Source organism: Ochlerotatus camptorhynchus, unplaced genomic scaffold, assembly GCF_037179485.1.
Source record: "Ochlerotatus camptorhynchus isolate MF236.1 unplaced genomic scaffold, CSIRO-AGI_Acam_v1.1 ptg000210l, whole genome shotgun sequence".
In the NCBI taxonomy this organism is placed as follows: domain Eukaryota; kingdom Metazoa; phylum Arthropoda; class Insecta; order Diptera; family Culicidae; genus Ochlerotatus; species Ochlerotatus camptorhynchus.
In genome coordinates this window covers 114,324-141,958 of record NW_027040700.1, presented here as the reverse complement: position 1 = coordinate 141,958, position 27,635 = coordinate 114,324, and the positions used below count along the sequence as shown (strand labels likewise).

At 42.9% G+C, this 27,635-nt stretch overlaps 1 protein-coding gene across 1 annotated transcript in view; it reads left to right on the top strand.

The window, feature by feature from the left end:
- Window positions 1-237: 237 nt before the first annotated feature.
- The window catches only part of LOC135703199 (protein unc-79 homolog), an 82,491-nt gene continuing 55,093 nt past the window's right edge, over window positions 238-27,635 (top strand). Inside the window, exons 1-3 of the mRNA XM_065224321.1 lie at window positions 238-360; window positions 408-608; window positions 675-794. Of these exons, the coding sequence (XP_065080393.1) occupies window positions 554-608; window positions 675-794 (175 nt within the window). The 5' untranslated portion in view covers window positions 238-360; window positions 408-553. The remainder of the gene's footprint in view (window positions 361-407; window positions 609-674; window positions 795-27,635) is intronic.

The following is a 27,635-nucleotide window of genomic DNA, read 5'->3' as shown; positions in this document are numbered from 1 at the left end:
CCGAGTGTAAACAAACCAACTCATACCAAAACAAACGATCCCTCCGAACACACAACGTGGTATCTGAAAGCGAAGCACGTGTCTACGTACGCCTGCGTGCATTTGTTAGCATTACGCGTATGGTTTCGGTAAGCGATACCAGCTGACTGGGTAAGCTTGTATATGTAATTGTCATACCATCTCAGACGTGAATGATTTTCCGCACCGCATTTCCTCCAGAATTTTCTTCTTCTATCGTATGCATAGCGAAATGCCTGCTGCTTCAAATTATTGATTTTCCATCTCATCTGCCATCTTGGATGGTTGAACTGTATCACATCACAGAAAAGAAAAAGTCGTGTTACTGGAAAAAACAGCCCTGTTAGTAATATTTTTTGGGATATCAATTAAGCTAATCAATAATCCAGTGTCTATTCGGCATGTAGTGAAACATTAATGTTGGTAAGATTACATTTGGAATACTGGATGTAGGTAGTGAAACTTCATAAGTTACATAAGTTACTAGAAGTAGTTAAACTTAGATGAGTGAAATACCAGAGAAAGCTGATAACAAATGACGGGAAGCTTTAGAGTTCAGCTCGTTAATATGGGCACTAGAGGAGCAGCATGTGAGTATCTTAAAATTTTAAGAACTTAGGCCATATGTCTATTAATTTTTTTAAATCAAATTTCAGTTCAAGCCAAATTGCGATGTCTGCATGAATTTCATGTACGACTACTTAGCAATCAAATTCCAGCACCATCTGGCTCGGACATAGCAAATACTATCAAGTACTTTTCACAAACTCTGCTTAGTGAGTATCAAATATCATCATATTGTACAATAAAAGCATCATGTGATTTGTTATACACACTAAACATAAATCATAGTTAGGAATACTATTTTGCATATGGATAACATGGATAACACCGTTAAATCTACTAAGATTTCAGTATTAAGGTTGCATTCGATAAAAATGGCTGTAACTTTTAAACTATTATTCTAAATGACTTGAAATTTTCAGTGAAGATTGTTTAGTCCATATCGTATTTTTATAAAGATCTAAGAGGTGCTTTATCTCGGGTAATAGTAATGAGAACAACAAGCTGTATCAGAGGTACCGGTGATACGATACGCGAATTGATTATCATTGATGGTGTAGTGGTGTGAGTGTATATCATGCACTACCGCAACTAACGTAAATATAGCTGCTAGAGTTCGCTATTGTTAGGTCAAATGTGTAACAATTACAAAAATACATTAGAAAGATAAAAAAAAAGTGATATCTATCATGCTGTAAATTTCAACCTTCGTCATTTTTTGTAGATTATCTTTTTATCATCCAGTATTGAAACCCTCACTACATTGAAATTCAATTTGCCAATATTAACGACCTACCACCTAGGATACCCCTTTCCGTATAGAAAATAATCATGCACCTAGCCAATAAATCCAACCAAGTCAATTAGTCGTAGTAGTTGATTGATTCAAAACCACATTTACGTATATTTACTACCATACTTTTGTATTGGAAAACAAAATAAGATTTTTTTATTTTTATGGGTGATGGTTTCTAAATTGAACATAGTTTAAGCACATTTAAAAGCAATAAAAGCATTGTTTTTACACAATTTGTTTGAACTAAATCGAAAACACTGGATATGATGATAGACGATTCGTACACACACACACACATACCTTCGAATGCGGTGTGTACAAAAAAGTTAAACAAAACAGTTTCATCTTACATCATTATTCGCGGCTCGCGTTTTTAACGATGCAAATTATATTATTTACGCAAATATCGTCTTTAAAAATAAATTAACTTTAAAGTACTCGTAGAATAATGTGTCGTTATTGTTTTTAGTTTGGTTCCCAGCAGTGAAAGCTAATAAAAACTACAAGGGACAGCCCTCCCGAGCAAAATTCAGCATCAAAATAACAGCAAATTGAAATCAAGTTTTGATATCAACATCAAACTGAAATCATAATTTGATTTCAGTTTACGCAATTGACAAATTTGATACCTAATTTTGTTTTAATTTTGCTGTAAATTTGTTCTTAAAACATATGTTGCTGCGGGTTTGTTTTCATTGCCTTAGCATAACATCAAATTGAATACTTGTTTTGTTATCAACAGGAAAAATGGATATCAAAATTAAGTTTTCAGTTTGCTCTCACTGATAGCAGAAATATCATGTCACAGGAAGATTTGTTTGCTCTCAATTTTGATATTTTAACCGTTAAAACGACCAAAACGACAGTAGCCCGAGTAATCACTATCAGCGAAATCACAACATCAAATTTAGATTTTAATTTGATCTCAGACTTCGCCCGGGCTATGAGTTTGTACGCAATGGTGACGATGGACTACCCGAGCAAAATCTGAGATCAAATTGAAATCTAAATTTGATGTTGTGATGATTACTCGTCAATTATGATTTCAGTTTGATGTTGATATCAAAACTTGATTTCAATTTGCTGTCATTTTGATGCTGGACTTTGCTCGGGTGCATGGTCTTATATGATAAATGTTATTTGTTAACTGCAGCAGGAGCTTGTGTTTTGTGTAGGAATCGGAATTTGAGCGGGGTTCTCTCTGTTCATACTCTTTAGTATGACCAACAATCAATACGAAACTAACGATTTTAAATTGGCTCACTACTTGACTAGCCTATTGGTCCCAAGCAAACGATTAACGTACCCCATTCTAGTCGGAATTCTACTACTCCACAATGTTTGTTTTGATTCGCTATGAAAGTTTGACAGATAAAATGAGGGGTTCATGGATTTTCCTATATTTCGAGGGGTGCATCGATTAGCTTGGGACCGACCAGAGCTGATCCAAAAAGTTGAGCACGTTATTTCGGGACCTTCTAGTCTTAGAGTTACCTCTATGGTATGACTATGATTGTCCTGAAAAGAACCTTTTGATATGAATTTTAGTTGGGACATGTTCAGAAGTTTAACTCTTTTGGAAAATTTTGTTTGCCCTGAAAAGGGCCGATGGTAGTACAGACTTAAAGCCTTCGGTTCAATGATTGGGGCACTCGCAAGAGTCTCGACCCGTCTGCTGCTGGACAGGGGTTGAACTGGTGTCTGCGACAGGTTGGAAGGCCGAAGAACATCAGTGTCCGCCGGGGACCAACGGTTTACTTCCCTTCCGAAGGAAGGCGTGATCAGAGATGTTATGCTTCAGAACATACCGGCGATGCCGACTGGGATTGAACCCAGGCCTGCTGGGGAGAGAGTTTTTTTTTCTCTTTTTAGGAGATTTTTAGCCGTAGGCTAGTTCATCTCCGTAAAGGGTGGGAAGCCTTAGAAAGAGGTCCCCCAGCCACATTGCTTGAACTAAAACATTTAAACAGCTAGTACAATAACACAGTAAATAGCATACGAAAAAGACAGACTAAAAAGATACAAAAAAAAGAAGAACAAAATATAAAATGAACAATACAAAACCAATAACAAAACATAGGTCCACTGTAGGAGGTCCTTGGGGGCCCCGTCCAGTGGGGGGATGTCCAGCTGTGGTTAGAGATAATCACGCTTACCTCTACACCACCGGCGCCGCTTAGTAATTTGTTTCATCAGGAAATTTTTTCGCTCTGCAAGATTTTTTTCCTGATGAAAACATTTCTCGTATACGTATACGGTACCTAGTGTGTGTACGATGAATATCAGCAATCTCTTTTATTTATTTTTTTAACTCTTTATTTGTTCCAAATTAAAAATAAATTACATTTCATTTTAACCTAGGTGCTCCAGTTATTATAGTAACTTACCAGCCTTAATTGTTATGATATATATCTAAGTGTTTTTACATTGTTCCTGCCTTGGAGATTCAGTGTTTTAAACAGGTTTTTTTTCGAACCTGCATGTCAGTATAACAACTAAAATCTTAAAACTTAAAACTAAAACTAAATCTTATCTAAGTATAAAGGGAATTAATTATTGCAATTGTGGATTGCAACGATTTTTGCCAGAAATTATTAATTATTTTATTGGACATTTGTTCTAAAGTCTTCTTCTTCTTCTTCGCATTTCAACCTTATTGCATTTCGCATATTAACTTATTGTGTGCTCTCAACTTAGTGTTCTAGATGCACTTCCACAGTTAATAATTGAGAGCTTTCGATGCCTGTATAATTTTTGCATTGATATGATTGTGTGGCAAGTCCAATCATACTTCTATGCCCAGGGAAGTCCAACCCGAAAAATTCCTAGACCGAACCGGGAATCGAACCCAGCCACCTTCAGCATGGTCTTGCTTTGTAGCTGGGCCTTTACCGACTGAGCTAAGGGAGGCCCCTGTTATTAAGTCTCAACATTTGAAATTCTATGTACCTCGGTATTACTGTACCAGGGAGGCAACTTCAAAATCATCTTCAGAACTTTGTTCTGAATCCTTTGACGTGCTTTTTTCCTGGTAGTGCAACAACTAGACCATATTGGCACAGCTTAAAGCATGGTCGGTCTAAGTCAGCAACCTCTATTTCTGCTATCCTTTTCTATCACCCAGAACAACAAACGTATCAATGAATGTGTTTGCCGTCGAGTTATTAAAGAAACAGAAGTTCGATGAAGAGAATCGATCAAAACTACTTGCACCCCTACTTCCAAATTTGGTTACAAGATTGCAACTCTGGAGAGTATTTTGTGTGGTCGTTGGGGGCGTGTGGTTTTGAATATAGTGATAAGTGTGCAAAATGTTACGCAATTGCATCCTCCCTATTTGTACAGGCCCGAAGATCGGAGACGAATGCCACTTCGACTTAATTCGTCTACTAACGACTCTCTGTTGGGGAAGCAGCAATGCTACATAGACTTGTTTCGTCTCAAAACGATTATCTGATGACTGTGTTAGGGAAGCAGCCTATGCATGTACGTAATTGGTGGATTTGTTAATTATTTCGACGCTTTTGGGCAATGCTTGACATTTACCACTATTTTTAATAGTTTATTGTTGAAAATCAACAGTCGGAAAATTCTTGAAATTGGTCCAGGGGCAGTTGAGTTATTAACGTTCAAAATCTTTCATAATTTCGTTACATGTTCAATTTTTGGTCTTCATAAAGTGTACCCCCAAAAAGAAATCACAGGCGTAGTTGGTTTTTGATTTGCTAATATTAAGTAATCCCCCTGCAGCGTTGAATTTCCTTTCTTACAAATTATTATTTTTATTATTATTCATTATCTTATTTAGTTTTTTTTGCACATATTTTATTTTTTTTTTAACACTTTGAGCAATTCACTCACAGTGTTGACTTCCTTTTCTTGTTGTTTCCTTTCCAATTTCAATCCATATATTTGAAATTTGTGGAAAATATAAACATTTAATAGCTAATATTGCAACCAATTCCGTTGCGGTGGTATCTTAAGTCACCGCAATGGATGATACAAATAAAGGCGGGGGTCTGTCGCTTGACATCTCTGATGATGAGTCAATAAAGTCTCCCTCATTTGAAAAGCTTGATAGCTCTGAGGAAATGGATACCCCCGAAGAGCACCTTGATCAAACCACCAGCAAGAACACTGGAGCCTATCCAAAAGTGAAATCTCTACCACAGCCCCCTTCTTCTCCATCGCCGCCTTGTCCACCATCGCCGCCTTGTCCTTCTGTGCCCCCTACTCCACTCCTTCCCCCGAAAATATCAGCGACCCCCCGCCACAAGGCTTACCCTGATGACTCGAAAGGTCCGTGGGTTGTTTTCTTCCGGCCCAAACAAAAACCTTTGAATATTTCTCGGATTTCGAAGGATCTGACAAAACATTTTTTGGCCGTAACCGATATCTTTAAGGTGACGCCAAACAAACTGCGCGTTACCGTTGATAACCTGAAACAGGCAAACCGAATTGTTGCCTGTGAGCTTTTTTCGATCGAATATCGAGTCTACGTCCCCAGTTGTGACGTAGAAATTGAAGGAGTGGTCACCGATTCGAGTCTGTCTTGTGAGGATTTCCTGCAAGTCGAATCGTTGGGCATTTTCAAAAACCATGCCCTCCCGAAAGTCAAGATACTGGACTGCATTCAACTGCAGTCAGTGTCGCACATAGGCACAAACAAAAAGTATACCCTCTCAGATTCGTTTCGTGTGACCTTTTCAGGATCGGCATTACCTGACTACGTCACAATTGGGAAGGTTCGACTACCTGTACGCTTGTTTGTACCGAGGGTAATGAATTGCTTGAGATGCAAACAACTAGGTCACACCGCGGACTTTTGTTCCAACAAACCGCGGTGCGATCAATGTGGGGAGGAGCATACGGAGGGTCCTTGTCATGCTACCCCAAAATGCGTTTACTGTAAGGATGCTCCGCATGCTCTGAGTGATTGCCCGAAGTACAAACAGCAGGGAGAAAAACTAAAGCGGTCCTTGCAAGCTCGCTCTAAGCGCTCGTTGGCAGAAATTTTGAAAACGACCGCTTCATCTTCCCAAACCACCCCAAAAAGCAACAATACATTCCACCTCCTGCCAGATAATGATCAGGGCTCTGACTCAGAGGTTGGTGAGAGTAGTCCTTTTGTCTTTAACGGCAACACGAGGAAGCGGTCCAAAACAAACGTCACCCAAAAACCTCGTAAGGCCTCTCGTACGGACTCTCAACCTACCTTGACAAATTTAAGAGGTAGCGGAAATGTAGCAAAACCCCCACCACCGGGATTTAAAGTTTGTAATTTTAACAAAGACTTTCCGCCACTTCCGGGATCATCTAAAACCCCAGATATCCCAGTTTTTCAGCCAGAAAAACAGCTGAATAACCAGCAAGAACATGATGCCATGTTCACGTTTTCTGGAATTGTGGATAGCATCTTCAATATATTCAACGTCTCTGACTCAACTAGGAACATTATTAATTTAGTGCTTCCATTTGTGAAAACCCTTTTTTGAAGCAACTAGCTTCTAGGTGGTCCTTCCTTGCATCGATCATATCTTTTGATGGATAATTTTCCGAATGAGGTCGGAGATATGATCTCTCTTCTTCAGTGGAACTGTAGAGATCTTATACCAAAACTTGACGCATTCAAATTTTTAGTTCACAACTCACTTTGTGACGCATTTGCTCTTTGTGAAACATGGCTTTCTTCAGACACCGATCTTCCTTTCTACGATTTTAACATTATTCGCCTTGATCGAGCAGATTCGTATGGAGGGGTGCTTCTAGGGATTAATAAGCTCCATTCCTTTTATAGAATCGATCTGCCTGAAACATGGCTTTCTTCAGACACCGATCTTCCTTTCCACGATTTTAACATTATTCGCCTTGATCGAGCAGATTCGTATGGAGGGGTGCTTCTAGGGATTAATAAGCTCCATTCCTTTTATAGAATCGATCTGCCTTCCGTGACAGGCATTGAAGTTGTCGCGTGTCAGGTAAATATTCGAGGTAAAAACCTCAGTATTGCCTCAGTATATTTTCCTCCGAGAACTGCGATTTCTCGTCAAGGTCTCTCAGATATCTGCTCAGTTTTATCTGAGCCTCGGTTGATCTTAGGAGATTTTAACTCTCACGGTACAGGCTGGGGGGAACTGTACGACGAGAACCGCTCAACCTTGATATACGACATGTGCGACATCTTCAAAATGACAATTCTGAACACCGGGGAAGCAACACGAGTAGCCAAACCTCCAGCAAGAGTAAGCAGATTAGACCTCTCACTTTGTTCGAGTTCACTATCGTTGGATTGCTCGTGGAAAGTAATCCAAGATCCCTACGGTAGTGATCATTTGCCAATCAAAATTTCTATTACCAATGGTTCATCTTCCACTCGCTCGGTTGACATCGCGTACGACCTCACGAAAAACATCGACTGGAAAATATTTGCGGCCACGGTTCTCGGTGGTATTGAATCGGTTAAGATACTCCCTCCGCTGGATGAGTACTCCTTTTTATCGCGACTTATCGTTGACTGCGCTCTTCAAGCACAGACGAAACGCGTTCCGGGTGTTTCCATTCGCAAACGACCTCTCACTCCGTGGTGGGATAAGGATTGCACCAACGCGGACAGCGAGAAGTCCGCCGCGTTTAAACGCTTCCGCAAACATGGTAAGGTCGGGGATTTCGAGCGGTACACCGACCTCGAGAAAACTTTCAAGGGCTTGATTAAAGCCAAGAAACGCGGTTACTGGCCTCGGTTCGTCGATGGTTTGTCACGAGAGACTTCCATGAGAACACTATGGAATGTCGGCAGGAGAATGCGAAACGCGTCATCACCGGTCAACGAAGACAAGGAGTACTCAGACAGTTGGATATTCAGCTTCGCGCGGAAAGTTTGCCCGGATTCGGTGCTGGTTCAAACCAACGTTCGTGATCGTCCGTCGGGTAATAACGAAATAGATTCCCCGTTTTCGATGGTGGAATTCTCACTTGCGCTCCTCTCATGTAACAACTCAGCTCCAGGAATGGATAGAATCAAGTTTAACTTGCTCAAAAATCTCCCAGACGTCGCGAAGAGACGCTTGTTGAACTTATTCAATTAATTTCTGGAGCACAACATTGTTCCGGATGACTGGAGGCAAGTAAGAGTTATCGCCATTCGAAACCCCGGTAAACCCGCGTCGGATTATAACTCGTACCGTCCCATCGCGATGCTGTCCTGTATACGGAAATTGTTGGAGAAAATGATTCTTTTTCGTCTAGACAAATGCATCGAGTCGAATGGTTTACTTTCAGATACGCAATTTGGATTTCGGAGAGGCAAAGGAACGAGCGACTGTCTTGCGTTGCTTTCAACTGAAATTCAACTGGCCTATGCGCAAAAACAGCAAATGGGTTCAGTTTTCTTGGACATTAAGGGGGCTTTTGATTCTGTTTGTATCGATGTCCTGTCGGATAAACTCCACGATAGTGGGCTTTCACCAATTATGAACAACTATTTGAGCAACTTGTCGTCTGAGAAATATATGAGCTTTTCTCATGGAAACTCGACAACTTCACGAATTAGTTACATGGGTCTCCCCCAGGGCTCATGTTTAAGCCCCCTTCTTTATAATTTTTATGTCAAAGACATTGATGGTTGTCTTGATGAAAATTGCTCGCTAAGGCAGCTTGCAGATGACGGCGTTGTGTCCGTTATAGGGCCAAGTGCACCGGACCTGCAAGGACCATTGCAAGATACCTTAGACAACTTGTCTACTTGGGCTTTGAAGCTGGGTATCGAATTCTCTCCGGAGAAAACTGAGTTGGTTGTTTTTTCTAGGAAGCACCATCCTGCACAGTTACAGCTTCAGCTAATGGGTAAAACAATCACTCAAAGTATTTCTTTTAAGTATTTAGGTGTCTGGTTCGATTCCAAATGCACATGGGGAAAACATATTGCGTATCTGAAACAAAAATGCCTGCAAAGAATTAATTTTCTTCGTACAATTACTGGAACTTGGTGGGGAGCACACCCGGAAGATCTGATCAGGTTGTATCGAACAACCATCTTGTCGGTTCTAGAGTACGGTAGCTTCTGCTTTCAATCCGCGACAAAAACACATATCTTGAAGCTGCAACGGGTTCAATACCGTTGCCTCCGAATTGCGCTTGGCTGTATGCCCTCGACGCATACGATGAGCCTCGAAGTACTCGCGGGTGTTCTCCCACTGACAGATCGTTTCGCGGAACTGTCCTTCCGGTTTCTTATCCGTTGTGAAGTAATGAACCAATTGGTAATTGTCGACGCAGCAGCCGTGGAGTTGGCTGCACTGCCGACCGATCGTAACGGGAGTGCCCATTGCTACGGGACTGCAGCATAAACGTCAAACGGATAGAAAAGGAGCTTGGTTTCGTCTATTTAATAGTGATTTAATTGTTTTCGGATTAAAAAGAAATTGGTGAACTCTAAATACAAAGAATACAAAAAAATAGCTAGTGCGTTGGCACATTTGTGACATAACCGTTGAAATCGTTTGAAGTGGCCGCAGGTGAATGTAGAAATCAACAGAATTATTATAATACGGTAATACGATCACTTGTACGTATCGACGGTGTACTAAATTTCATTTCAGTAGATTTCATTGTTCCGTAAAGCTTCCCATACTGAATTGTCGGGATCATAGTTCAGATCTTGCAGAGCATACTGATTTGTAAGTAGATGCTTAGGTATTCATATGGCAAAATTTATAAAATGTATACTCTTTGCAGCTTTGAAACACTCATTAATAAACGCTTTCAAACCTCAGTATTTCTCTACAACTTTGAACCGACATTCTTCAAAGAAATCAAGATGGCCACCCCACCGGATAGAGGCAGCTGCGTGGCTTGCGAGAGGCCAGATTCGGCGGATGATTTCGTCCAATGCGACGAATGTGATGCATGGTGGCATTTTTCTTGTGCGGGCGTCACAGATTCCGTAGCTGATCGTGCTTGGGTCTGCTATACGTGCCAACAGTCGGTAGGACCGACCGAGCCACTAATACCTACCGAACCATTAGTTCCCACGGAACCACCAGAACCCCCCAATCCGGCCGAACCAGTGATCCCGCAAGTACTCACGAATATCAGGCCAAGAACATCAATTACGGCAAACAATCTTTCTCGTCTGAAAGAGCGACAGACATTGGTGAGGCAGCGAGTAGAAATTGAGCTCCAAAAGAAGTTTCTCGAGGAACAGCAGCAATTGGTGGACGATTTGATTGCGGAGGAAGATAGCAGAAGTCAAGTGAACGAACAGGAACGTATTCGAATCCAGGATTGGATCAGGGACAGCGCGGATGTCGAAGAAGGTGCCGTAGGTGATGAGGAAAACTTACGTCGTGCATCGCGAATCCAGCAGCAAATCTCGAATCCAGCAATGAATCGTACCCCAAACAATGACTTGGTGAAAGCAGTGCGGGAATTGGAATCTCGTTTGAACGGATGTCAACAACAGCTCAACCCGACGCAGGATCAAATGGTTGCTTTGATGGAACAATTGGAAATCTGCAAGCGGCGGATTGAAAGCATGCATCTCGCAGGATCAGAGCAGCAGCCATCTGTGTGTACGTCAAGAGTTCCAAATCGGCATAGCTTCCAATCGATGACCCAAAGCCAACGGGTGAATACGTCTACCCCGCTACAGGTAAGACCGTTAGGTGCGATTCCAAAGCAGAAGCAATCGGAACCGGTTGAACCAGGTAAGCGTCAAGCCTTTCCCTATGATACAAGTAAATACGATGCTTTTCCGACTTTGTCTTCATTTCCGACCCAATATCCTGAGCAGCAGCTTAATGAACAAGCGTACTCAAATGATAATATCGAAGAGCAGCTACGTCGGCTTCTCGCGCGCTCTGGTAATGATAATTGTAATCCTGGCCTCCATCGTCCAAACCATAATCGTAATGTCCACTTCCCCTCGGTAAATGACCAGTTTCGTCCAGCTGGTTATCCAACTCAACAGCAATTAGCAGCACGGCAGTCCCTGGCTCGAGATCTCCCTATCTTCTCGGGCGATCCTGCTGATTGGCCTATATTTATTTCAAACTATGAATACACCACCCGAGCGTGCGGATACAACGATGGTGAAAACATGGTTTGACTCCAGCGGAGCTTGAAGGGGCACGCGTTGGAAAGTGTTCGCAATCGTCTTGTCCTGCCATCAGCGGTACCACACGTCATCGAAGCTCTTCGATTGCGGTATGGTCGTCCGGAAGTCCTCATTAATGCCCTTTTACATAAAGTTCGGTTGATTCCCTCTACTCGATCTGACAGGCTGCAGGGATTGATTGAATACGGGTTAGCGGTGCAGGAACTTTGCGACCACATCGAAGCGGCTGACCAGCGTGATCATCTGGCGAACCCAACGCTACTCCAAGAACTCGTCAACAAGTTGCCGGCGGATCAGAAAATGATGTGGGCTGTTTACAAACGGGGGCTCAACGGAGTAAACTTGAAGACCTTTGCAGACTATATGACTGGTGTGGTGCAAGATGCAACGAGCGTGGTGATGTACGAACCGGATCATAAGAAGAGCGGCGGTAAGACGAAGGATTACGTGAACTCTCATGTTACTGACATAGGACTACCAGCGTCGTCGATGAAAGTAACGAAACCTGGTGAATGCATCAACTGCAACAAGACAGGCCACAAGATGCGGGAATGCGAAGCATTCAAATCGCTCAGCGTAGACGAACGCTGGAGGCGAATTCGATCGTTGGGGGTTTGTCAAATCTGCCTTTTCGGACATGGGAAACGCTCCTGTCGCAGCGAAAGTCGGTGCAACGTGAGTGGTTGCCAGTACCACCACCATCCGTTACTACATGGAAGATCACCGGTGCAGTCGATTCCCAGGGTAGCTGAAAATTACACACATAGCTTTTTCGACTCGAGCGTTCTCTTCAGAATTATTCCCGTTACGCTCCATGGCAGCTCAGGACGCGTGAATACCTTCGCGTTCTTGGATGAAGGATCATCGCTGACGCTCATCGAAGGTGGAATAGTAGCTCAGCTAGGAGTAAGGGGAAGATCGCAACCACTTTGTCTGCGCTGGACCGGGAACACCTCTCGGGTGGAGAAAAACTCACAGGTAGTGACGGTTGTAATATCCGGAGTAGGACAGAAACGGCAGTTCAAACTGGCCAATGCACGGACAGTGGGAAATCTAAACCTACCGAGTCAGAGTTTCGATTACGACCAAGCTGCTGAGCAACATCCGTACCTGAGGCAACTTCCAGTGCAGAGTTACCAGGGGGCGGTTCCAAAAATTCTCATCGGCCTCGACAATTTGCGGTTGGCGTTGCCTCTGAAGGTACGCGAAGGGGACGGAACAGGTCCGTCTGCAGTGAAGACTCGATTGGGTTGGTGTGTGTACGGGCAGCAGAAGGAGCGGCTAACCGAAGGCTACAGCTTTCATGTGTGTGAGTGTGAAACCAGCAGCGAGTTGCATGAAACGATCAAGCAGTTTTTCGCAGTGGAAGAAAACGGAGCGATACCGGTCCAAGCCAGTTTCAACAAGGAAGAGGAACGCGCACAGCGGTTATTGGAGCAAACTACAAGGCGTATCGGAGCGCACTTCGAAACGGGACTGATTTGGAAGCAGGACGACATCAATCTTCCCAACAGCTATGCCATGGCTGTGCGTAGGATGCAATGCCTCGAGCGTAAACTAGAACGGGATCCTGCGTTGAACGAAAACTTCCATCGGCAAATCCAAGAATATCAAAACAAAGGTTACGCCCACCGAGCGATGCCAGAGGAATTGCAGAAAGCGGACCCAGGAAGAACGTGGTATTTGCCGTTGGGCGTGGTAACCAATCCTAACAAACCCGGAAAAGTGCGCGTTATTTGGGATGCTTCGGCGAAGGTTGGTGGCGTCTCATTAAATAGTATGCTGCTTAAGGGCCCGGATCAGCTCACGGCGTTGCCAGCGGTCTTATTTCGATTCCGTCAGTTCTGGGTGGCGGTAAACGCAGATATAAAGGAGATGTTCCACCAAATATTTATGCGAGAGGAAGATAAGTGCGCACTCTGCTTCTTGTACCGGAAGGATAAAACGCAGCCACTGGAGGTGTTTATCATGGACGTTGCGACCTTTGGTGCAACCTGTTCACCTGCATCGGCACAGTTCGTCAAGAACTTGAACGCAAAGGAGCATGCGGATCAGTTCCCACGTGCCGCAGAAGGTATCCTACGCAGCCACTATGTTGACGATTATTTAGATAGTTTCGGAACCGTTGAAGAAGCGAAGAAGGTAGCGGAAGAAGTGCGACATGTACACCGGAACGGAGGATTCCACCTACGTAACTGGAACTCTAACTGCGATGAAATCTTACGGCATCTGGGAGAGACCAAGGCAGTCGACTGCAAGAATCTGTATATGGGAGTTGACGAATCAACGGAACGGGTCTTGGGCATGCTGTGGAAGCCTTCTACGGACGACTTGTGCTTTTCTACTCGTATGAGCGACGAGGTGCGAGATCTCATCGCAAGCGGTAACGTGCCAACCAAACGACAGGTGCTTCGCTGCGTAATGACACTGTTCGATCCGCTGGGGCTATTTGCTCCGTTCCTGATACACGGTAAAGTTCTGATTCAGGATTTGTGGCGAGCGGGAACCGATTGGGACGAAGCTATTGGGGATGCTGCCTACGACCGCTGGAGAAGATGGGTTGAGATGATTAAATTTGTATCGACTGTCAAAGTCCCGAGATGCTACTTTCCACGAGCTACAGAAGATACCTATCGAGGAGCGCAACTACATGTTTTCGTCGATGCAAGCCCTACGGCGTATTCATGTACCGTTTACCTGCGCGCCAAGGATGGAGACGGAGTGATACGCTGTGCACTGGTTGCTGGTAAAGCTAAAGTTGCCCCTCTCAAGCCCATGTCGATTCCGAGGCTTGAGCTTCAAGCCTGTGTTCTCGGAACGCGCGTTTTGAAATTTGTGCAGGAAAACCACACGATTCGGGTAGAAAAGAGAGTTCTATGGACAGACTCTACCACAGTATGGCACTGGATACGATCGGACCCTCGTAATTTCAAGCCCTTCGTAGCCCACCGAGTGGGAGAAATACTGGAAAACACGAATGCTGCGGAATGGAAGTGGATACGGTCGCGTTTCAACTCCGCCGACGAAGCGACCAAATGGGGATGCGGTCCGTATTTTTTGGACGAGAGCAAGTGGTATGACGGACCAAAGTTCTTACATAGACCTGAGCAGGACTGGCCAAGTACATTACCACCGTCCATGAACACCACAGAAGAGATTCGAGCATCGGTGTTGCACCATGCTGCGGTCGAGCGGATCATCGATTATGAAAGGTTTTCGTCATGGGATCGACTACACCGCACTGTAGCCTACGTTCTACGCTTTCTGCGCAACGCTGCCAAGAAACAGCCAATAAGAAAAGGACAACTGGAGCAGCACGAACTCCTTGCAGCAGAAGTTACCATCTTGAAGCTTGTTCAATGGCAATCGTATCCTGACGAGAGGAACATACTCCAGCGGAACGAAGGCCTGCCGGTTAACGAAAAGAAGCCACTAGATAAGAGCAGTAGGATCTATGAATTGGTTCCAGTGATCGACGAGGACGGATTGCTACGACAATACGGTAGGATTGGAGCAGCTAAAGGCATCAGTTATGACATGTGCTATCCAGTGATTCTGCCCAGAGAACACTGGGTAACTAGACTGGTAGTCGAGAAGTACCATCGAAAATATCGTCATGCCAACACGGAAACTATCGTGAACGAGATTCGGCAAGTATTTGCTATTTCGAAACTCCGTTCGCTAGTTAAGAATTTCGCACGTTCCTGTATGATGTGCATACTACGCAAGGCGCATCCAAATATCCCGCCAATGGCACCGTTGCCACCAGCACGACTGGCCATTCACGCACGGCCGTTCAGTCACGTGGGATTGGACTACTTCGGGCCACTGCTAGTGAAAGTCGGGAGATCCAGCGTCAAGAGATGGATTGCACTATTTACGTGCCTCACAGTGCGTGCGGTACACCTAGAGGTAGCATTCAGTTTGTCGACGTCTTCGTGTATATCCTGTGTGCGGCGCTTTGTTGGACGGCGTGGTTCACCGATAGAATTCATCAGCGATAACGGGACCAACTTCCAGGGAGCTGAACGCCTGCTCCGGGAGCAGATAAGCCAGGGACTGTCATCATCGTTTACCAATTCAACGACAAGATGGACCTTCATACCTCCCGGTGCCCCACACATGGGAGGCGCTTGGGAACGACTTGTGCAGTCTGTCAAGAAAGCCATGATGGATGCGTATTCTGAGGGGAAGTTGGATGATGAGGGATTACAAACACTGGTTGTGGAAGCGGAAAGCATCGTAAATTCAAGGCCTCTGACCTACCTGCCCTGGACTCTGCGGAGTCAGAAGCATTGACACCGAACTATTTTTAATGGGAAGCTCAAGCGGTGCAAATCAACCGAATGTAGTACCAGGTCAGCCACAGCATCGTTTGAAGGATATGTGGGATCAAATCCGTTTCTGGTATCGCTGGACTGTGGAGTACCTGCCAGTGATACGGAGACAATCGAAGTGGTTCGCGGAGGTTCGGCCACTACAAGAAGGTGACTTGGTGCTGAAAGTCAACGACAGCGAGCGCAACAACTGGATGCGTGGACGGGTAGTTCAGACGTTCGTAGGCGCCGACGGTAGAGTTCGACAAGCTAAGGTGCAAACATCCGGAGGCATACTACGTAGACCAGCGGCAAAGCTTGCTCTGCTGGATGTAGGCTCTAGAAGTGCAGTCTTGACGTATCCCAAGATGCACCCGGGGGAGGATGTCGACGCAGCAGCCGTGGAGTTGGCTGCACTGCCGACCGATCGTAACGGGAGTGCCCATTGCTACGGGACTGCAGCATAAACGTCAAACGGATAGAAAAGGAGCTTGGTTTCGTCTATTTAATAGTGATTTAATTGTTTTCGGATTAAAAAGAAATTGGTGAACTCTAAATACAAAGAATACAAAAAGATAGCTAGTGCGTTGGCACATTTGTGACATAACCGTTGAAATCGTTTGAAGTGGCCGCAGGTGAACGTAGAAATCAACAGAATTATTATAATACGGTAATACGATCACTTGTACGTATCGACGGTGTACTAAATTTCATTTCAGTAGATTTCATTGTTCCGTAAAGCTTCCCATACTAAATTGTCGGGATCATAGTTCAGATCTTGCAGAGCATACTGATTTGTAAGTAGATGCTTAGGTATTCATATGGCAAAATTTATAAAATGTATACTCTTTGCAGCTTTGAAACACTCATTAATAAACGCTTTCAAACCTCAGTATTTCTCTACAACTTTGAACCGACAGTAATAGAAAATTTTGAGAAGCTACTCGACAGAAATCCTCAAACAAGATACATGAGTTTGTACTATGAGTACATGACGCTGGAGGTTGGTCCTTCTTCATTAATCTCCAATCGTGATTGCTTTCAAGCCTTCTATAGTTCCTCTGTAAATTTTGATCTGACCATGATGCAAGAAATCCATGGAATACCAGATCACCATCGGTCGATGGTTGCTCCCTCAATTTTTGCAATCAAGTACCACCATGTAAGTAACGATAAAAGATTTTTCACAGATGGGTCAACCATAAATGCTTCCACTGGATTTGGTGTATTTAATCAATTTCATAGCGCCTCTTATAAACTGCAGAAACCATGCTCAGTATACGTTGCGGAACTCGCAGCTATATTTTACGCAGTAGAGCGAATTGGCTCACTACCGTCTGACCATTATTTTATTTTTACGGATAGTCTTAGCTCATTGGAGGCTATTCGTTCAATGAGGCCGATGAAGCACTCCTCGTATTTCCTGCCTGAAATACGATATAAACTGAGTGCTTTATCTAACTGCTCCTATACTATCACCTTAGCTTGGGTCCCATCTCATTGCTCAATTCCGGGTAATGAGAAAGCGGACTCATTGGCTAAGGTGGGCGCTATGGAAGGCGATATTTTTGAGCGACAAATCGCCTTCCACGAATTTTTCTCCATTGCTCGTCAGCAAGTCCTCATCAGTTGGCAACAAAAATGGAATGATGGTGAATTGGGAAGATGGTTACATTCTATTCTCCCACAGGTGTCGAACAAACCATGGTTCAAAGGGTTGGACATGAGCCGCGACTTTATACGCGTTATATCAAGGCTTATGTCCAATCACTGCTCGTTAGACTCGTATTTCTATCGAATTGGGCTCTCAGGCAGCAATTTATGTGCGTGTGGCAGTGGTTATCACCAGGCATGGAAAATCATTTGCATTCATTTAGTGCATTCATTTAGTGCATTCATTTACATTCATTTGCCCCTAACTTTTTTCATCAACAGAATTCCGCAAAATGATGTATGAAGCTTTTGTAGGTTTTCTTATTAACTGCAACATTTATTGAAAATCCAAATCCGTATCTCTTATGCATGACGAACCAGAGCAAACAGAATACACTACTGTTTTTCAGTGAATGTATTTTACATTCACTTAAAAACAGTAACGAGTTCTGCCCGCTCTAATTCGTGATGCATAAGATATATAGATTTGGGTTACTGGCAAAAGTTGTAGCTAATAACAAAACCTACAAAAGCTCCATACATCGTTTTACGGAATTCTGTTGATGAATTAAGTTAGGGGCAAATGAATGTAAATGAATGCATGAAATGAATGTAAATGATTTTCCATGCCTGGTTATCACGATATCGAGCATGTTGGTTGGTCATGTACCTTACACCGTGTTGCCAGATTTGAGTTATCCATATCCCTCAGGGCCCGAGGAAAACAACCCGCGATACCCGTTAGAGATGTCTTGGCGAGCCGAGACCTCGACTATTTGAATTTAATTTATGTGTTTTTTAAACGGATAGATTTGAGGATTTAGTAGTTAGTGTCATCTTGTGTTCTCCCAAGTTGTTAGTTGCCCATCGGTGTACCCCCATGTTTGTCTTTTTCATCAGAGTGTCGCCTAGTTCGAGATCAAGAGCACATTGCTCTCCAAACCTTGTGTTCACAATCCCTACCCTGCCATCCATTTGTTACAATTTGTTACCCCTAACCTCGAGATAGCTGCGAGTAATCGGCCCTCGCTTTACTAACGTTAGTTTTAAGTAATTTTGTTATCTTAACAATGAATATCGGCTCTGCAAAGCTACAGCAAATTAGCCTGAAAAAATAAACGAATTATAAAAAAAAAAAAAAAAACTATCACTTTAGACTTACATCGCCGATTTCACGCAAACGATCATTTAAACAAGCATAGAAATAACACCGTCGGACAGATGAGATGCCTCGTGTAAATTTGTTATTCTAGTGTCGAAATGACTATCGATGATCATCTTAAGCACTCTGTTTTGAGCTACCTGTACTTTGTTCCTGTGAGTTAGAGCACTTGATTCCCACACCGGCGCAGCGTAGAAAATTGAAGGTGCTATGATCAGTACTGAGATTTGTCATGTCATTGAAAGAATTTTGCGCGATATTGACTAAATTGTTTATCACTTGACCCTCAAAAAAACCTTTGTGAAAACTCATTAATTTTTTCGTCAATGACAAAGATTCACCTACTTCTTCTTCTTCTTCTTCTTCTTCTTCTTCTTCTTCTTCTTCTTCTTCTTCGCATTGCAAGCTTATTGCATATCGCATATTAGTTTATAGCGTGCTCTCAACTTAGTGTTTTAGATGCACTTCCACAGTTATTAATTGAGAGCTTTCGATGCCTGTACCATTTTTGCATTGGTATAATTGTGTGGCAAGTCCAATCATGCTTCTATGCCCAGGGGAGTCGAGAAATTTTCCAACCCGAAAAATTCCTAGACCAGCATGGTCTTGCTTTGTAGCTGCGCCTTTACCAACTGAGCTAATGGAGGCCCCACCTAGGATTCACCTAGTAACAAAACGTTTTATTTCGTGCATTCTGTGTCACATTATTGTTATCCAAGAAACGTTAACGGCTCCATGTAATTGTTTTGCTCAAGTCATTTAATTTCGTTAAAAATTTAGCTAATAAGAAAATCTGCACATGTTCGTCACTGACAATTGATAAGGTTTGCCTTGACGATGACTGTTAGCTCAAATGAGTGACCAAAGCAGAATTTTGAATATCGCCATGTATTGACAAGATTTTGCAGCATTGGCTATGATTTGATTGTAGACAGTCAGTTTGTTAACCCTAGAGAGACGGGATCTGCGACAAATCAGCGGATACAAACACCTAACTAAGCTTGAACACTTAATTAACGTCTTTTCTATATGAGAGCGGAACAGTAGCTTCTTATCGAATACCATTCCAAGGTATGTAACTTTTGCAGACCACTCAACCCTTGTGCCGTCCATGACTACTGTGCAAGAAGGTGCCGGTATCAGTTTGGGCGATTGCCTGTGCAAGAACATGATAGTTTGGGTTTTGAAGGCATTGATTTTGATTTTACAAGTTTTTGCATAGTCAGCAAAGGTGTCAAGGCATCGTTGTAGTTTGTTTGTAATTTCGCGAGTCATGCTGTCCTGACTGATATCGCGGTATCATCTATGAAAAGGAAGAACACGCAACTGTCTCCGAGGGGAGGAATGTCGGAAGTATACAAGCTGTAGATCAAGGGGCCCAACAAACAGCGTTGTGGAATGCCTGCCGGGATGCAATTGTTTCTGAGAGACAACCATTCAACGATACCTTGGACTACCTTTGCTGAAGGTAGTTACGAGTGATGTTGACCAAATGTTGAACGGTAAATTGAAGCTACAAAGCTTCAACGCCTTTTGGACGTCTAGCAAGGCCATGGTTGTGGACTTAAATACAGCTTTGTTACTTCGGATGTTGTTCATCATCCGTACTAGCTGATGAGTGGTGGAGTGACCCTTACTGAACCCAAACTGTTCCAGTAGGAGAATATTGTTTTCCTCCACAAATGTGAGCAATCTTTTGAGAATGAGTTTCTCAAACAATTTGCTCCGAAAATCACTCATCTATAGCAAGTGAGTGCAAGCAACCCTGCATGCATTCATGATACTCTTTTTCTGCCTATCTTTCTATTAAGCCTGTGGACATGCGTTAGCTTAGAAACTTCTAACCAAACTGAAAAAAATTTCAGATCACAAAAAAAAAACTTTTATAGGTAATTACAAAATAAATATTGATTATTTTACGCAAAAACGAGCACTTTTGTATCGTATGCTAATGCTAATTGACTGTAATAATAATAATATGCTTAAATAAAATAAAATACTAATAAAATTATATACAAAATTTACTAGAAGATCATAACTTTATTGATGAGAAGTTTCTAATAAGCCCTCCCAGTTCCTGTGTATACAGAACAAATCTGATACTATAATCAGAATTGCTCAGTCTGCAAGAAGCAGCCGATTTTATCAAGGAAGTTCTATTAACAACCAAAAATTAATCTTTTGAGGCATACTGAAGCATTAAGAAGGTGATATGTGTCACTATAGGAAATCATCATCGTTGCAAATATAAAGAAATTAAACATAACCCTTTGCTTCAGTACCGTCAACCTCCATGGGGAGGGAATAAGAATTTCATTTTGTTTTGTCTGCAAAAAGAAATCATTATTGTTTCAACAATCCAGTATTTTTGTTCCTCAAAACCCATGGATTGTTAAATCAAAAAGAAAATCTTTTAGAATTTACAAGAGCTTTCATGGTTTTGACATAACCTGTCAAATTTGGCAGCTGGGTCAACAACAAAAACCCGTGTCCCCTCGAGATCGTCAAGTCGACGATGACAGGAGCACATATCGTGGTAGGGGTAAACAATAGTTGCAATTTCCAAACCTACGACTGGATGCCTTCCTTCAAATAACAATTGAAGTGCGGTAAAAATCGGTAGAACTGTTTCAAACACACAGTTGGTACTTGAACGGGTCGGTTTTCATCTCTTTTTGCCAGTGGTGGCGGGGCCGACATTACCTACATTTTCCCTATATCAAAACATTAAATATGAAATAATGAATAAAATTTATATAGATAAAATAGTTGATATTCTGCAATGAAAATAATAATTATTTTTCATATAATAAGATGCAGCTCTATGTTTCCTCAGCTTACAACACTGAAATTTCAAGGTTATATTAAGCAAATATATATTTTTATCTCTAATTACTAATAATGTAAGGATGTAAATGTAAGGTGTAAAGTGTGATGTATAACTAACATGACTAACAATAAAATGGGATTACGAGAAAAATAAAGGAAAGATCTCACCCGATATGTTGCAAAGGAATCCATGACATCACGATGATTTCGAAGAGCTCCAATAGATATGCTGCCGCTACTTCTTCAACCGGTGTTAAAAACAGCACTCTCGCCTTTCGGTTCACACAGCAGAGCAAACCCCATCAACCACGAAATACACTCTAGAGGGATCTCAGCAGAGAAAAAAAGGACTGCATAAGAATAATCAAAGTTTTGTTTATAAAAGTTGATAGTACCTTTTCAATTGTTGGTCTAAAATATATTGAATTGGTTCCGCTCTTTGATAGATCGAAATTTTATCCGCCAGACTATGGATATAGCGACTATAGTGGTAAGTGGTGGTGTTCAGTGGTCATCATTAGCACCAGCAGCAGAGCTTTCGGCACGTGGTGTTGTAAATGTTCTCCAGTACTCGACGAAGGGCTGCCTGCAAGTGCGAGCTGCAGCCCACTGAGCGGTCCATTCACCGAAGAAGAAGGAATAGGTTGTACCGCTACTGATCGGATTTCAGTTGCTCGTCGTGAGAAGCTGGGGCCATCTCTATGCCAAGCGCGTCACCGTCCCAAACAACATACAGATCATCAGTCTTATCTGTGTAAAACACCTTAATATCTTAGCAATACTCAACCATCATGACAAAACGGTCCTTTTCAGGACCACTCATAAATTTGTTAGAGTATTTTCTGGACACTTCTCGCGTTACTTTTCAAATAGACCAATCTACATTGTTCGAATGTGAAATGGGCTGGTTGAGTGGAATTGGAAAATTGACATTGTAATCCTCGTCTAGGGTGACAATTACCAACCCACCCTTGTGACTATGGCATGACCAGACACTCCCGGGTAACTAGCTCAGTCTACATGAGATCCCTGAACTGTGTCGCAGGGCCGGCATGTTACTGGGTATTCGGAGGGGCTACGCGGACAAAGTATGAAAAAACAGGAATATTCACATTTTCTAAAACATTTATTGCCCTATTCTGTGGCGTGTGGGTGTGGGTTTTCACATATATGTGGCGTGTATGCGAGAGTTTATGAACGATACGGTACTCACTGTTGCAGCAGATTCTCCTTCGGCATAGCGACGCTGGCGTTGGCCCACATACCTGCTCCTGCACTACCGTGACTGCAGACAGTGTTGTTGCCGCTTTGGGAGAATGGCGGATCTGGTGGCGTTCATCAGCCACATACGGCTCAGCAGACGTTGCTGGCTCTTTTGGCTGACAGGCGTTTTCCGTCGTTGACGGCATCGGCTGACCGTGGCATGGCCACCTTGGTCGAGCCGAGACGGGACCCTCCTTGGTAATTAAGGCCACCGGCCTGAGTGAACCGTCCCTGACGGACGATCGAGGATCATTTACTATTACGCTCGGAAACCATCTTGACTTCCGAGCCGAGCCGTGTAAGACCGTTTTATTTACGGTACGAGGTGTATAAGATGTACGAAAGCACAAGAGGTCCTGAGAATTATCACAATTCAGTCAGGGAAATTTCCGTCAGGATAATAAAAATCAACGGAGATAAAGGAGTCTTGCTCATCCCCCCGCTAAACGCCAAGGACCGCTGCTACGCAGTTAAAAGTAAAGGAGCAAACGCTCGGCACAGACCGTGTCTGGAGTCGACGTGAACCGATAAGAACAGCAACCGTCGCCGCTATCGTCGAAGGGCCCCACCGAGTGACACCGAGGACAACGAGGAGAAAAGGGAAAGGTTAGAGTAGAACAGACGTCTTAAATTTCACATTTCTTTCTCTTTTTCTATCGTTAACGCCCAAAATCTGGACGTCTTTGGGGGAAGTACTCTGCTCGTAGCCGCCCCGCCGGTGTAAAATCAGGCCAGCTATAGGCTGGCAGGTAAGCCGCAACTTACAATTGGCGCCCAACGTTAATTTTTTTTTTTTTTTATATTTATTATTAAAATATACAAGGAAAAAATATTCTTAAGGAATATTTTTTCTCCCGAACGTGGGGTACTTCCACCAAAGTTTGGATTTTGGGTGGAATAAACAATGGTGACGCTTTTTCCGCAAAAAGCGCGGTTCGTTTAATAGTATTTGTTGTGTTTGTCTTATTCCTAATCGGTGAATCGCTTTCGTTCATTTTTAAATTTATATAAGGCATTGTTGGTTTCACCAACGTGGAAGCCATTCTAAAAAAAATAGCGGTTTGTGGTGTTGCTTGTTCGGCACTTTGTTCGTTGGTGGCATCAGTATATGGATGAGTCATTTCGAAATGTTCTTGGCATTGTGAATCAGTAAACTGGTCATAGCCGTAATGATCGTGCTGTTGTTCATCATAATATTCGAACTGTTCATGATCCGGATTAAAATTAGGATCTTCTAGTGGGTGTGCCTGCCGCTTGTATGCTTGGGTTTGTTGGGATGGAGGACGGGGACGTTTCAAGTTAAGTGGTGGACGATTACTCTAATTGATGTTTCTAGTACGCAATCGGATCTATTTCCATATGCTCAGGTGGCGGTTGTTGGTAAGATGGGTTATTTTGTTTCCATGGATTTGGTTGAAATGGTCTATGTTGAGGGCTAAAACTTTGAAATGGGTTAATGGTAAAGCTACGGGGTGGAGGTAGTGGTGATAAAGGTTGACGTGGAGCAGGAATAGGTAACCTGGGAGGAATTTTTGGAGGTTCTCTTGGTTTAGGTGTTGGCAATCCACCAAATTCATTTCTGTATGGAGCAGTTCTAATGTCCATATTATAGTAATCTACAAAAAATTGGTAGGCTTGACTAGGTGTTTTTGGATTTGTGGTTGAGCAAAATACTCAAAGGTCGCTCCAATCCTCTGATGAATGCATCTAGAGACTTGTCCCTAGAGTAGTCAATATGTTCATTTTCATTGTGTGGTCAGTCTGAATTTGTGCAATGATGTGCGATAGTAACTTATTGACTCGACTGTAACAAGAGCTCAAATTTTCAGTAGATAATTTTCTGATTGAAGTTAATTCATAGTCGAGGGTTTTGATATCCCGCTTATCTCGATAATAAAGAATGAGAGTGTTTTTGATGTCACTCCAATTGGTGGTGATATTATTTGCATTCAAAATATCAGCAGCTTCACCTGTTAACTTCCTGCACGCAGAAAAAATATTTTAAACGTAATAATATTTGACGTAAAATCAATAAGAATTTCATTTTGTTTTGGCTGCAAAAAGAAATCATTATTGTTTCAACAATCCAGTATTTTTGTTCCTCAAAACCCATGGATTGTTAAATCAAAAAGAAAATCTTTTCGAATTTACACGAGCTTTCATGGTTTTGACGTAAGCTGTCAAATTTGGCAGCTGGGTCAACAACAAAAATATACACTGGAGTCGCTTTTTACGCGGGTGATACGTCCCGCGTAAAAAAAAAACCACGTAAAAAAAAACTGCGTAAATTCCGGAATCCGCGTAAAAAAAGACCGTGTAAGAAAAAACCGCGTAAAAAGCGATATACCGCGTCAATTCTGAAATCCGCGTGAAAAAAACCAAAATCCGCGTAAAAAAAACCGCGTAAATTCCGGAATCCGCGTAAAAAAAAACCGCGTAAATTCCGAAATCCGCGTAAAAAAAACCGCGTTAAAAAACCGTGTAAAAAAACCGCGTAAAAAGCGACTCCAGTGTATTTGTTTTTAAAAGAGATTTCTTGTTGAATCAATCATATTTATTTTATGAAGTCTGACAATTCACGCAGTAGTAACAAAAATATGTTTATTGATTCAAAAATCCGGAGTGATTTGAGTTTTGGGCGTAATTGCTTTTGTAAACAAACACGTCAATTACTGATTTCTCTTGAATAAAACAAGCTGCTCGTGACAACGAAAGTGCGTCGACCCTGCGCCCTGTTATAAAAGCCGAAGAGTGACAGGAGCCATCCTCTTTTTTGGCAACGACGTCATCCACATCAAACATCAGTAAGAAGGAGAATAAAAACAAACCAGTGAAAGTGAAAGTGAATTAAAATCGTAGCAATATATTGTAATGTAGTGAAATGAGAGTAGTTAATTAAGTTAAAATAAAGTTTATTTTGCGTAAAGTAAATCGCGAGTGCTTGAGTCAAGTTGCCTGATGTGCCATCCTGCTTTTTTGCCATTCAAAATTCCCGAAAGAGAAGAAATAGTGACAAAACTATTTACCTGCCCATGCGTCGTCTGGAATCGTCCGCTGGTGGTGCAAATTTTCTGCTGCTGATCGCAGTGCTCTCGACATTTTGGTCCTTCGAACCGGATCTAGCGTCGAATCTCCGCTAGTTCGGCAGTCCAGCGCCTGGTGAGTCACCATCGCAAATCCGCCATTTCGTCCTCTGGTGAGGCAAAGGAGATTTGGTTCAGAATACGCCATTGTTCCGGCTGAATAACCCGCTGAGGATCGCCATGTTGCCAATTCGTAGCTGACATATGCGATACAAGGCAAATTAATTGCCTAGAACAGGTAATTAATATTCCAACTCTCTATTTCTGGTTTTTGTGAGCTACGTGGGTCTTTCGCTTTCAGACCCATCTTCTGCATTCTACGACTTCCACTGCTTCAATTGATTTCATCCTTCAGGGAGATTTCTGCTACGGTGTAGGACGGCTGAATTCCGCAAAATTAAAGGCAATTTATTGCCTCTAGCAGGTAATTAGCTCTCCAACTTCTTTTACTTTTTCTTTGTGCGTGCTACGCTGGTCCATTGTTCACAGAATTGCTGCAATGTCGACCGAGCGCCGTATCAAGTCGCTGAAATTGCGACTTAAAAGCCTGGTGACGTCACTAAACCTCATCAAATCATTCGTCGACGACTTCGACGAAGAAACGCAAGCTGATGCGGTTGGAGAGTCTGATTAGACTATGGTCGGACTACAACACCGTCCAGAGCGAGCTGGAAACGCTAGACGAAGCTGCCATTGAGGTTCACTTAAAAGAGTGGACATCGCTGGAGTCCGCATATTACTACGTGAAGGGCTTTCTGCTGGCCCGTAATAAAATTCCAATTACACCTACACACCCGTTTCCAAATCAATCAGTGGCACAACTCCTGCCGTCGGCATCGCAGATGCGTTTGCCCGACGTTAAACTCCCCGTCTTCGATGGAAAGCTAGAGAATTGGATGAATTTTCACGATTTGTTTGTGTCGTTGGTTCACTCGTCGGTTGGTCTATCGAACATACAAAAGTTTTACTACCTTCGATCGTCGTTGTCGAATGCAGCCTTGCAGCTGATTCAAACTATCCCGATTTGCGCTAATAATTATCCTGTGGCTTGGAATCTTCTGCTGGAACACTTCCAGAACCCTGCTCGTCTAAAGCAGTCGTATGTAGATGCCCTTTTTGACTTTGCTTCACTCAAACGAGAATCGGCAGCGGAACTCCACAGTCTGGTAGATAAATTTGAGGCAAACGGTAAGGTTCTGCATCAACTCGGCGAACGAACGGAGTACAGGGACATTCTGCTGATCTGCATGCTCAGCATTTGACTTGATCCAACGACAAACGAGATTGGGAGGTGTACTCTTCGACAAAGGAGGCGATCACCTTCAAAGAGCTGACGTCATTCATCCAGCGACGAGTCACGGTGCTGTAATCCATCCAAGCAAAGACCATCGAAGCGCAAACGTCAACAGCACAGAAGAAGCTAGCTCAACGTTCCGTCTCGAGCCACGGCGCCAGCCAGTTCAACGCTCGGAACTGTGCCATTTGCTCCGACCACCACCCTCTATATCTATGTGGGAGATTTTCTAAGCTTTCGATCGATGAGAAGGAGAAGGAAGTCCGTCGTCATCAACTCTGTCGGAATTGCTTGCGAAAAGGTCATCACCCGTGGGATTGTTCGTCATCCACCAACTGCCGCAAGTGTCGTCGACGTCATCATACCCAGCTCTGCCCGAATGATTTTTCTTCGTCGTCGAACTCTAAGTCTGTCAGCCTCCAGCAATCGAAACCTGCTACTCCTACCCTAGCTACCGATCTATTTATTTATTTATTTGTTTGTCGTCAATCAGTGTAGACCGTTTTACAATTGTTGTCTTAAGTGCTATTTTTACTTCTAGTT